General features: G+C 42.7%; 1 protein-coding gene across 1 annotated transcript in view; it reads right to left on the bottom strand.

The window, feature by feature from the left end:
- si:dkey-256h2.1 (uncharacterized protein LOC337520 homolog) overlaps positions 1-8,410 on the bottom strand; it is a 209,246-nt gene extending 200,836 nt beyond the window's left edge. The window contains exon 1 of the mRNA XM_068004185.1: positions 7,761-8,410. Coding sequence (XP_067860286.1) covers positions 7,761-8,299 — 539 coding nt within the window. The 5' untranslated portion in view covers positions 8,300-8,410. The remainder of the gene's footprint in view (positions 1-7,760) is intronic.
- Between the last annotated feature and the right edge of the window lie 4,311 nt (positions 8,411-12,721).

The raw sequence follows: 12,721 nt of genomic DNA, 5'->3' as shown, positions 1-12,721 counted from the left end.
CTGCACAACCACTAATGGCCAAAGTCCTCCCGTCAGAGCTCAAAAAAGCTGCCATAACAGAGTCTGACATCTGGGTTTCAAGTTAATACCCTGATTATATTAGAACCACTTTGAAGCAGTTTTGTAAGGCAGTGTAGGCATAACTCCCAACATTCATTTCTGGCCACAGACTTTCTGTAATGAATGTCTGTTCAGACCAGCAAACAGAAAACTTCATGGTCAGAAAAAGGTGGCACCGGCATTCATATTTGCTGCTGCACTGGCACTGCTGCTCTGTCGAACATAGCAAAGAAACAGCTCTCAACAAGATCTGCAAACCTCATAGGCAGTGGAACTGCCCTGCTTATGTTATAGCACTGCCACTGAAGTAAAGTTTGCAGTAGGCATCAGCACTTTAAAGTAAATGAGTCATAAAAGACAACTACAAAGTACTTAAAGAGGACTGGCTAACTCATCTTTATTGTACACAGGTATTGTTTTCAGCTATGCTAGCCTACACCAACAACAACATTCATTTATATAGCACCTTTAACGTAGTAAAACATCCCAAGGCGTTTCACAGGAGCATTATCAAACAAATTTTGACACATAAGGAGATATTAAGACAGGTGATCAAAAGCTTGGTCAAAGAGGTTGATTTTAAGTATCTTAAAAGGAGGAAAGAGAGATAGAGAGGTTTAGGGAAGGTATTCCAGAGCTTAGAGCCGAGGCAGCTGAAGGCAAAGCCGCCAATGGTGGAGTGAAGAAAATCGGGGAGTCGCAAGAGGCCAGAATTGAAGTAGTGCAGAGATCTTGGAGGGTTGTAGGGCTGGAGGAGTTACAGAGATAGGGAGGGGCAAGGCCATGGAGGGATTTGAAAACGACAATGAGAACTTTTAAATCGAGGTGTTGCTGGGCCTGGAGCCAATGTAGGTCAGCGAGCACTGGGGTGCTAGGGAGAACTGCCAAATTCTTCAGAAGCCAAAATTGCCTGCTTAAGTCTGAGTACCTAGGAGGAACAAGTGTTAAAATGATCACCCCTTTCCCCATAGGCAAGCTCTGACCTAAATGAGAACGAGGAGTTGCTTCTCCTCTGTTATATAAACCAGACCCTGGCCTTAAAAGAAATAACAAGGCAGACTAGCTAGAGTGTGGTATGAAATGAATGCCTACAGTGTGGTAAGGATGAGTTGGCTACGGTAGATTGGGAAATTGGATTAAAAGATATGATGATAGAGAAGTAATGGTGAACATTTAAAGAAATAATTCATAATTCTCAACGAATATACATTTCCCATAAAAACTCTACAGGAAAAATGATCCGACCGTAGCTAATTAGAGAAGTTAAGGTTAGTATTAGATTAAAAGAAGATACTTACAGTGTTGCCAAAAAGAGTAATAAGCCTAAGGATTGGGAAGGTTTTAGAAATCAGCAAAGGATGATCAAGAAATTGATAAAGAGGGAGAAAACTGAATGAGAGAAAGCTAGTAAGAACTTCTACAAGTATGTAAAAAGGAAGAGAGTAGCAAAAGTAAACATGGGTCCCTTAGAGGAAGAGACAAGAGAAATTATATTGGGGAATAAGGAAATGGTAGAGACATTAAACAAATATTTTGTATCTGTCTTCACAATATAAGACACAAAAAACATACCGGAAATAGTGGAGAACCAAGGGTCTAATGAGAATGAGGAACTTAAAGTAATTAAGATTAGTAAAGAAAAAGTACTGGAGAAATTAATGGGACTAAAAGCCGGCAAAACCCATGGACCTGATAGGCTACATCCTAGGGTTTTAAAAGAGGTGGCTGCAGAGAAAGTGGATGCATTGGTTGTGATCTTCCAGAATTCCCTAGATTCTAGAACAGTCCCCGTGGCTTAAAAGATAGCAAATGTAACCCCGCTATTCAAGAAAGGAGGGAGAGAGAAAACGGAACTATAGGCCAGTTGGACTAACATCAGTAGTAGGGAAAATGTTAGAATCTATTATTAAGGACCTGGTAACAGGGCACTTAGAAAATCATAATATGATTAATCAGAGTCAACATGGTTTTATGAAAGGGAAATTGTGTTTGACAAATCTATTAAGAGTTTTTTGAGGGTGTAACCAGCAGGGTAGATAAGGGGGAACCAGTGGATGTAGTATATTTGGATTTTCAAAAGGCATTCGATAAGGTGCCACACAAGAGGTTGTTAAACAAGATTAGGGCTCATGGGTTTGGGGGTAATATATTAATTAGTCTTCAATCCATGCTAACGGACAGAAAACAGAGAGCAAGAATAAACGGATCATTTTCGGGTTGGCAGGTTGTAACTAGTGGGGTGCCGCGAGGATCAGTGCTTTGGCCTCAGCTGTTTACAATATATAACAATGACTTAGATGAGGGGACCGAGGATAATGTATCCACTTTTGCTGATGATACAAAGCTAGATGGGAAAGTAAGCTGTGAGGAGGTAGCAAAGAAGCTGCAAAGGGCTATAGACAGGTTAAGTGAGTGGGCGAGAAGGTGGCAGATGGAGTATAATGTGGGGAAATGTGAAATTATCCACTTTTGGTAGGAAGAATAGAAGGGCAGAAGATTTTTTAAAAGGTGAGAGACTAAGAAATGTTGCTATTCAGAGGGATTTGGAAGCACTTCTACACGAATCACAGAAAGTTAACATGTAGATACAGCTAGCAATTAGGAAGGCAAATGGTATGTTGGCCTTTATTGCAAGGGGTTGGAGTATAAGAGTAAGGAGGTCTTGCTGCAATTATATAGGGCTCTGGTGAGACCACACCTGGAGAACTGTGTACAGTTTTGGTCTCCTTACCCAAGGAAGGATATACTTGCCTTAGAGGGGGTGCAACAAAGGTTCACTAGTTTGATTCCTGGGATGAGAGGGTTGTATTATGAGGAGAGATTGAATAAAATGGGCCTTTATTCTCTGGAGTTTAGAAGAATGAGAGGTGATCTCAATGAAATGTATAAAATTCTGATAGGGCTTGACAGGGTAGATGCTGAGAGGCTGTTTCCCCTGGCTGGAGAGTCCAGAACTAGGGGGCATAGTCTCAAGATAAGTGGTTGGCCATTTCGGACTGAGATGAGGAAAAATTTCTTCACTCAGAGGGTTGTGAATCTTTGGAATTCTCTACCCCAGAGGGCTGTGGATGCTGAGTCATTGAGTATATTCAAGATTGAGATTGATAGATTTTTGGACACTAAGGGAATCAAGAGATATGGGGATAGGGCAGGAAAGTGAAGTTGAGGTAGAAGATCAGCCATGATCTTATTGAATGGTGGAGCAGAGTCGAAGGGCCATATGGCCTACTCCTGCTCCTATTTCCTATGTTTCTATAGTGAGTTTCATGATGTATACTTTGCCTATGAAATGAGTAGCTGTATTAGTCAGGGTACTAACCTTGGCGACAACAGTTATAGAGAGTCTATGACTCTCTATAACTGTTAGATAACTGCTCGTTCACAGCTTTCAAACTTTGTGGCCAATTAAAATAAGCAATTAACTTTCCTATACTCAGAACCAGTCACGACATGCATGCAGAATGGTTCCATAGGGACAAGTATTATGGGGATTCTTGTACCAGCTGGAACAAGTATAATTTAGTGTTGAAGCAATAATCCATAACATCTGATTGGTGTGTTGAACACATGCTAAAAAGCTATAAATCTGAAAGGCACACATTGCTGATTAAGCTGTGTAAATCCTGATGACAAATTTATACAAAGTTTATAGCCATTCAAGAATTGGCATAGATAGATACACTTTATCCATATATACTTCATATTCAGTAAGGTTGTATTGTTCTACAATTTGTTATGCTTATGGGGACACGGTGACAAAATAATCTCCCCACAGATATCAGTAGATGAGTCAGAAAGAACAATTCATCCATGATCCATCAAATGCTGCAACTGAACAAGAATTATAGCATTCTCAGGATGAATAATACTAGTAACCCGCTATGCAGCCACTGTACATTAATTTGCCCCCTTTTCCTAGTTCATGAGTTATATGTTATTCCACATTTCACTGTAAGCCATTGATTCCAGCTGTGTGTCATATATTTGAAGTTAGAAACAAAAATAAGGGAAAGAATTCATGCAGACAGATATGGTAGGGCTTATCTCTACCCACCAAAGTGTAATGTACACTGAAATTTGCCATAAGAAACAATTATAATGGTGTACAAAAACTGGAAAACTTTTCAATCTTTCAACACTTGCTGTATGCTCCAAGACAGCTCCATTGAAATGTCCACTGTAGCAGTTATTTGATACAGACTAGCAGGTCAGACTTTTGCTTGTATTTCGCCACAGCACACACACTCTACCCCAAAACAAATCTAATATTGGCAAGATCACACAGTGGTCGCAGAGTAACAGAGTAAATAAGTTCAAGGTGATTAATAATTAAGTTAAAGAAAGGACTTGCATTTATATAGTGCCTTTTCATGCTCTCAGGACATTCCAAAGCAATTTGAAAACAATGAACTACTTTTGAAGCGCAGTCACTGACTATGTAGGTAAAGGAATCAGCCAATCTACACAAGCATGGGCCCACAAACAGCAATGAGGTGAATAAATAAATGTTTTTGATATTTGAGGAAGAAATGTTGACCAGGAAACTGGGAGGACTCCCTGCTCTTCTTCAAATAGTGTCATGAAATGTTTCATGAATAAATTCATTTTTTAAAATTCATTTTATATCCACCTGAACAAGCAGCCAGAACTTCAGTGTAACACCTACAATAATGCAGCATTCCCTCATTACTGTACTGAAATGTCAGCCTAGATTATGTGCATGTCCATGGTGGGGGCTTGAACCTAGAACCTTTGGAGTCAGAAGCAAGTTCTATCAAGTGAGCCAGTTTAACACAAGTTAGCATCATGGTTTTTCAACCCTGCAGCTGTGAGAGCCATAGCTGAATACAAATTTAGAAACAAATTCTATTCATTACAATATTGACCCTAACTGATTAGAGGTTGTAACCTCAGAGTGAGGTTGCAGATGAACAGCAAGTGATAAATCTGTTAAATCCTAGGCTGCAAGAAGCTTCATATTTTGGATAAGGCAAAGACTTTGCTACAGTGTGGCAAGGCAAGTGAGGAAGGTGAGCCAGAATCTGAAGCAAAGGATCTAAATTTTGTGATAGCACTAGTGTATCATTGAAATAGGCTGCAACGTGATCCAAGGACTGCTGTAAGGCCTCAGACAAAGTGCAAAGTGCTATATTTTAACAGTGGGAACTAAACTAGAACTAGTTATGGAACTGATTATTGTGAAGCAACATAATGGTACTGCACATATCTTGTTAACTCAAATACTGTCTAATTTCTAATCAGTAAGTTGCATCACGCTTGAGACTTTAAAAAATATTTTAAATGTCAAGTGTATCAATTCCACCTAACCAAATCAAATGGTAACTACCCACAAGATACCAACAATTGTCCAACTGCACCAACAGTGAAATAGGAAAACAAAGAGAATAGTCACAATATGTATAGAAATAATCTAATAACAGCTTTTTAAACTCCCATGCTGATGTTTTTACACGATGATTTCTCTATTATTTCATGAAGGCTATTATTAAAATAAAATCAAACCACATCATGATGTGTGCACCAGGCAACCTACCTCCACATTATATATATATAGCTGACAGCAAGTCCAAACAATTAAAGCTGTTATCTCTTAAAAACAACCGTCAGTCAGTACGTGATACATTCAAAAGACAACAAAACTTGGTCATTGATAGAGAAAAAGTGCCGAATGAGTCCAGTTTGCAGAACACATTCTCATTCCTGGTTTGCATTGTTACTGGATACGTTACTTTTAAAAAAACATAATTTATCTTTAATCTAGGGATCTTTCCACATACTGAATTTAGGCACCAGTAATGTGACTATTTGTCCAGTTTTTAACCAGATAGTTCTGGGAAATAAAATCCAGAAATTCAATCATGGATATTCTTTTTTTAAAAACGTGTACACAGCCAAAACAGGTCCATGCACAAAACAGGTGCTGGTCTGCCTTTCTTTTTAAATGTTCTGCCCGCATCAAGTTGTGGTCCAGGCAAATGGTGGTCTCCCTAGCCATCAGTTAAAACACTAACCAAATCTAGGAGTGTTTAGGCGGGAGAAGAGTAATTGCTTTTCCAATTGAAGAACAAGGATGACCCTGCGAAGTAGCTTGCCTCATGATTGTCAGGTTGGCTTAATTGATAGCACTCTCATTGAAGTCAGCGGGTTATGGATTTAAGCCCCACTCCAGGACTTGAGCAAATCATTTTGGCTGTTACTACAATAGGGAATCCCTCATGAGAGACTGTTAGCTAAAGTTGAAGCTCATGGAATTGAGGGCAAATTATTGACCTGGTTAGGAAATTGGCTGAGCGGCAGGAGATAGAGAGTAGGGATAATGGGCAGGTACTCAAATTGGCAGGATGTGACTAGTGGTGTCCCACAGGGATGTGTTGGGGCCTCAACTGCTCATTGAATTTATTAACGACTTAGATGTCGGGATAGAGAGCCACATATTCAAGTTTGCCGATGACACAAAGATAGGCAGCAGTGTAGAAGGAAGCATAAAATTACAGGAAGATATTAAGTGAATGGGCAAAACGGTGGCAAATGGACTTGAATATAGGCAAGTGTGAGTCATCCACTTTGGACCTAAAAAGGTTAGATCAGAATACTTTCTAAATAGTGAAAAGCTTGAAACAGTAGAGGTCTAAAGAGATTTAGGGGTCCATGTACATAGATCATTAAAATGTCAGAAAATAATCAAAAAGCCTAATAGCATGCTGGCCTTTATATCTAGAGGACTAGAATACAAGGGGGTAGAAGTTGTGCTACAGCTATACAAAGCCTTGGTTAGACCACGCTTAGAGTACTGCGTTCAGTTCTGGGCACCGCACCTTAGGAAGGATATGTTGGCCTTGGAAGGAGTGCGGTGTAGATTTACTAGAATGATACCTGGACTCCAAGGGTTGCATTCCCTGGAATTTAGAAGATTAAGGGGTGATTTGATCCAAGTTCTTGAGATATTAGGGGGAACTGATAGGGTAGATAGAGAGAAACTATTTCTGATGGTTGGGGAGTCTAGGACTAGGGAACATAGCCTAAAAATTAGAGCCAGGGCTTTCAGGAGTGAAGTTAGGAAACACTTCTACATGCAAAGGGTGGTAGAAGTTTGGAACTCTCTTCTGCAAACAGCAGTTGATGCTAGCTCATTTATTAATTTTAAATCTGAGATTGATAGATTGTTGTTAACCAAAGGTATTAAGGGATATGGGGCTACGGCAGGTGTATGGAGTTAGGTCACAGATCAGCCATGATCTCATTGAATGGCAAAACAGGCTCGGAGGGCTAAATGGCCTACTCCTGTTCCTATGGAGTGCTAAATTTGAATGGCACATTAAATCATACCCCACCTTTTTGTTCCCATGGCATTATTTGAAGAGCAGGGAGTTATCCTGGTGTTCTGGCCAACTGCCTCAAAGACCACCACTGTTTGTGGGATTTTGCTTTCTGCAAATTGGCTGCTGCACAATGATCACATTCAAAAAGTAATTCATGGGATGTGAAGTGCTTTGGGACATCTTGTGATGAGATGCTGTATAAATCCAAGTTAGTGCTTTCTACTCCAGTTGTGTTCTTTACTTACAGGGGGTTGAATAAGTGGGAAGATGATGGAAGGAAGAACTGATGAATCTGGCTCCTCTTTATTTAGTCCTATTGCTGTCTATCCAGTGAGTGAAAGACACTGATGGATACCTTACCTTCCCTCCATCACTTGGACCAGCCGGTGCTTCATCCATCTCACGTCTCCGGAGGCGGTGTCGTCGAAGGACATGAAGACCACATGGCTCTGCTCGGGGAGCTTGTCCACCAGCGCGGCGACGGACGGCTCCGAGGCCCACATACACTCCAAGAAGCCGGATTTATTGGTGAACGCCTGGAAGATGAAGGAGCGGGGGCTCTGCCCCCGGGGCGGAGGATAAATCAGGCGCCCGTCCAGGGTGTCCAGCGTGAAGGGCGGGGCGGCCATCCCGGGCTCCAGGTCCGAGGCCGGCACCCCTCCGGACCCGGACCCAGACCTCGCCTCCGGCTCCGGCTCCGGCTCAGTCCGCGGCAGGGGGTGGCTGTGGCTGTGGCCGTGGACCGCCCGCTCTTTAACCTTCCACAGGTTCTCACACCCCGTCCCATTCGCTCTCCAGCCCGGCCGCGGTGGAGGAGCGGCTCCGTTTCCCCAGAGACTGAGCGACAGCCCGAGGAGGAAGGCCGGCCCCCAGGCCCCGGCCCCGAGTCCCCGCCGCATTCCCCACCGGTAATAACGGATCCCAAACCCCCGACAGCGACTGTCACCGAGCCGCCGGCACCACTTCCGCACCCAACACCGACAGGGCAAGGGACTGACTGACTGACTGACTGCCCGCCAACTGTTGAGTCTATAAACTACTTCTTTTGGATAAATGCCAGCAGCTGTGGAAGATAATTTACTTTTTGTTTCCTTTTATTGAACTTATACTTTGCAGCTTCCAAGCACGGAATGGATTGGTACATTACTGTACAGTCCTCAATGTTCAAACGTTATGTATCTACTACTGGCAAGGTCGAGGAAACGTTAAGAATTGAGACTGACAACCAGCCAACTCCTGTCAACCAACACAACTGACTACCGGGAAACAACTTTGAATGTTTGTTGATGCAATAACAGTACAATAACTCTGGAAAATTAAAGGCAAAAAGAACTGGCTGTTTCCAGTGGGGTGCTGCAAGGCTCAGTACTAGGTCCCTTGCTTTTTATGGTATATATTAATGATTTGGACTTGAATGTAGGTGGCTTGATCAAAAAGTTTGCAGATGATACAAAATTTGTCCGTGTGGCTGATAGTGAGGAGGAAAGAAGTAGACTGCAGGAAGATATCGATGGACTGGTCGGGTGGACAGAAAAGTGGCAAATGGAATTCAATCCGGAGAAGTGTGAGAGCAAACAAGGCAAGGGAATACACAATAAATGGGAGGATACAGAGAGGTGTAAAGGAACAGAAGTATCTTGGAGTGCATGTTCACAGATCCCTGAAGGTAGCAGGACAGGTAGAGAAGGTGGTTAAAAAGGCATACGGGATACTTTCCTTTATTAGCCGAGGCATAGAATATAAGAGCAGGGAGGTTATGCTAGAACTATATAAAATGTTGGTTAGACATAGGCCACAGCTTGAGTACTGTGTACAGTTCTGGTCACCACATTACAGGAAAGATGTGATTGCACTAGAGAGGGTACAGAGGAGATTTGCGAGGATGTTGCCAGGACTGGAGAATTTTAGCTATGAGAAAAGATTGGATTGTCTGGGGTTGTTTTCTTTGGAACAAAGGAGGCTGAGGGGAGATTTAATTGAGGTATATAAAATTATGATGGGACTAGATAGAGTGGATAGGGAGGACCTATTTCCCTTTGCAGAGGGATCAGTGACCAGGGGGCATAGATTTAAAGTAATTGGTAGAAGGATTAGACAGAAGCTGAGGAATAATTTTTCACCTAGAGGGTGGTGGGGCCTGGAACTCACTGCCTGAAAGGGTTGTAGAGGTAGAAACCCTCAACTCATTTAAAAAGTACTTGGATGTGCACTTGAAGTGCCATAACCTACTGGGCTACCGACTAAGTGCTGGGAAGTGGGATTAAGCTGGATAGCTCTTTTTCAGCCAGCATAGACATGATGGGCCGAATGGCCTCCTTCTGTGCCGTAACTTTCTATGATTCTATGAAAAATGCTGGAAATCTGAAACAAGCAGAAAGTACTGGACAAACAGCAGGTCAGCCAGCATCTCTGCAGAGAACAGATACGTTAATATTTGGGGTGGCGTTCTTAAGAACATTTTTAAAAATTCATTCTCTGGATATGGGCATCGCTCGCAAGGCCGACATTCATTGCCCTTGAGAAAGTGGTGATGGGCCACCATCTTGAACAACTCGCTGTAGTGTGTAAGGTAAAGGTGCTCCCACAATGTTGTTAGATAGGGAGTTCCACGATTTTGACCCAGCGACTATGAAGTAATAATGATGTATGTCCATCAGGATGATGTATGACTTGAAGGGGAATTTGGAGGTGATAGTGTTCCCATTCACCTGCTGCCTTTGTCCTTCTAGGTGGTGTAAGTTGCGGGTTTGGGAGGTGTTGCCGAAGAAGCCTTGCCAACTTGCTGCAGTGCATCCTGTAGCTAGTACTCACTGCTGCCACGATATGCCGGTGATGGAGGCGGTGGATGTTTAGGCTAGTGAATGAGTGCCGATCAAGCAGACTGCTTTGTCCTGCTGTCGAGCTTCTTAAGTGTTGCAGCTTCACCCATCAAGACAAGTGGAGAGCATTCTATCACACTCCTGACTTGTGCTTTGTAGATGGTGGAGATGCTTTGGAGGGTCAGGAGGTGAGCCACTCACCACAGAATACTCAACCTCTGACGCGCTCTAGTAGCTATGACATTTATGTGGCTGGTCCAGTTGAGTCTCTGATAATGGTGACCCTGAGGATGTCCAGAGGGTGTCACCTGGCAAGTGCAGACCCTCACAGCTTCCTAGCTTATGTTGTATAGATACCCCGCTGATCATTGGAAGGAACCAGTGGTGTAAAAGTTCAAGGCCGTGGTGACCTTCATTTCAACGGTTAACACCCTACATCCTAGAGTTCTAAAAGATGTGACTGCAGAGATAGTGGATGCATTGGTTGTGATCTTCCAAAATTCCGTAGATTCTAGAATGGTCCAAGTGGATTGGAAAGTAGCAAATGTAACATCACTATTCAAGAAAGGAGGGAGAGAGAAAACAGGGAACTACAGGCCAGTTAGCCTCACTAGTAGTCAGAAAAATGATGGAATCCATTATTAAGGACGTGGTGATGGGGCACTTAGAAAATCATAATACGATTAGCCAGAGTCAACATGGTTTTATGAAAGACAAATCATGTTTGACAAATCTATTAGAGTTTTTTGAGGATGTAACTAGCAGGGTAGATGATGTGCTTTAAGTCTCGAGGGGAAACTGGATGTAGTATATTTGGATTTTCAAAAGGCATTCGATAAGGTTCCACACAAAAGGTTGTTACACAAGGTAAGGGCTCATGGGGTTGGGGGTAATATATTAGCATGGAGAGAAGATTGGTCAGCAGACAGAAAACAGAGAAGGAATTTCGGGTTGGCAGGCTGTAACTAGTGAGGTGCAGCAAGGATCAGTGTTTGGGCCTCAGCTATTTACAATCTATATTAATGATTTAGATGAAGGGACTGAGTTTAATGTATCCAAGTTTGTTGATGCTAGGTGGGAAAGTTAGCTGTGAGGAGGACACATAGTCTGCAAAGGGATATAGACAGGTTAAGTGAGTGGGCAAGAAGGTGGCAGATGGAATATAATGTGGGGAAATGTGAGGTTATTCTCTTTGGTAGGAAGAGTAGAAAAACAGAATATTTTTTAATTGGTGAGAAACTATTAAATGTTGGTGTTCAGAGAGACTTGGGGGTCCTGGTACATGTAACACAGAAAGTTAACATGCAGGTGCAGCAAGCAATTAGAAATGTTGGCCTTAATTGCAAGGGGTTTGAGTAAAAGAATAAGGAAGTCTTGCTGCAATTGTACAGGGCTCTGGTGAGACCACACCTGGAGTACTGTGTACAATTTTGGTCTCCTTACCCAAGGAAGGATATATTTGCCTTGGAGGCAGTACAATGAAGGTTCATTAGATTGATTCCTGGGATGAGAGGGTTGTCCTATGAGGAGAAATTGAGTAGAATGGGCCTATACTGTCTGGAGTTTAGAAGAATGAGAGGTGACCTCAGTGAAACATATAAGATTCTGAGGGGGCTTGACAGGGTAGATGCTGAGAGGCTGTTTCCCCTGGCTGGAGAGTCTAGAATTAGGGGGCATAGTCTCAGGATAAGGGTTCGGCCACTTAGGACTGAGATGAGAAGGAATTTCTTCACTCAGAGGATTGTGAATCTTTGGAATTCTCTACCCCAGAGGGCTGTGGATGGTTAGTCGCTGAGATTGAAAGATTTTTGGATCGGGTGGGAAAGTGGAGTTGAGGTCAAAGATTAGTCATGATCTATTGAATGGCAGAGCAGGCTCGAGGGGCCGTATGGACTACACCTGCTCCTATTTCTTACGTATGATATAGACCATAGCATGAGGTCAAGGCAGTCGATAGCTTCCTTGGTGAACTACAGTCGCTGCACGCACCGCTCCTCTGACGTTGTTTGAGGATATGCACCCGCTGTATACTCTGCTGAAAAATATTGAATGACCTGGTTTCTCCATGCATGGCGCCTCACTCTCAGGGCCTCCTGCCTCTGCTGCTCCACTTCCATGATTAAGCTGAAATGAGGTATCTTCAATGGAAAGGCCATTGCAGGTGATTGCTCCTTCTGGAAATCTTTTAAAAAATCTTGCCGTCAGAGGTTTACAGCACTATGGTGAACTTTAGCGCAGGTTTCTGAATGAAAGCAGCGAAAAAAAATCACTGTGATCAGGTAACTGATTAAGAATGGTCTTAAATGCAGGAAACTCATGATTCTTGTCTTTTGCATGGTGGGGTGAGGGGTTGGGCACTATGGAAATGAGTGGCAGAGGTTTTCAGAAGAGGTGTCACTGAATCGGCACAAAAGGTTGAGGAACCTCAGGCATAGTATACAAGCGTAAGTCACTTACATGCAAATTTCCTCAATCTTTTGTGCTGAAAACCAACATTACGCA

The sequence above is a fragment of the Heptranchias perlo genome, chromosome 2 (genome assembly GCF_035084215.1).
Source record: "Heptranchias perlo isolate sHepPer1 chromosome 2, sHepPer1.hap1, whole genome shotgun sequence".
NCBI classification, from domain to species: Eukaryota; Metazoa; Chordata; class Chondrichthyes; order Hexanchiformes; family Hexanchidae; genus Heptranchias; species Heptranchias perlo.
Note: the sequence above shows the minus strand (reverse complement) of the source record. Positions and strands in the feature narration are given on the sequence as shown.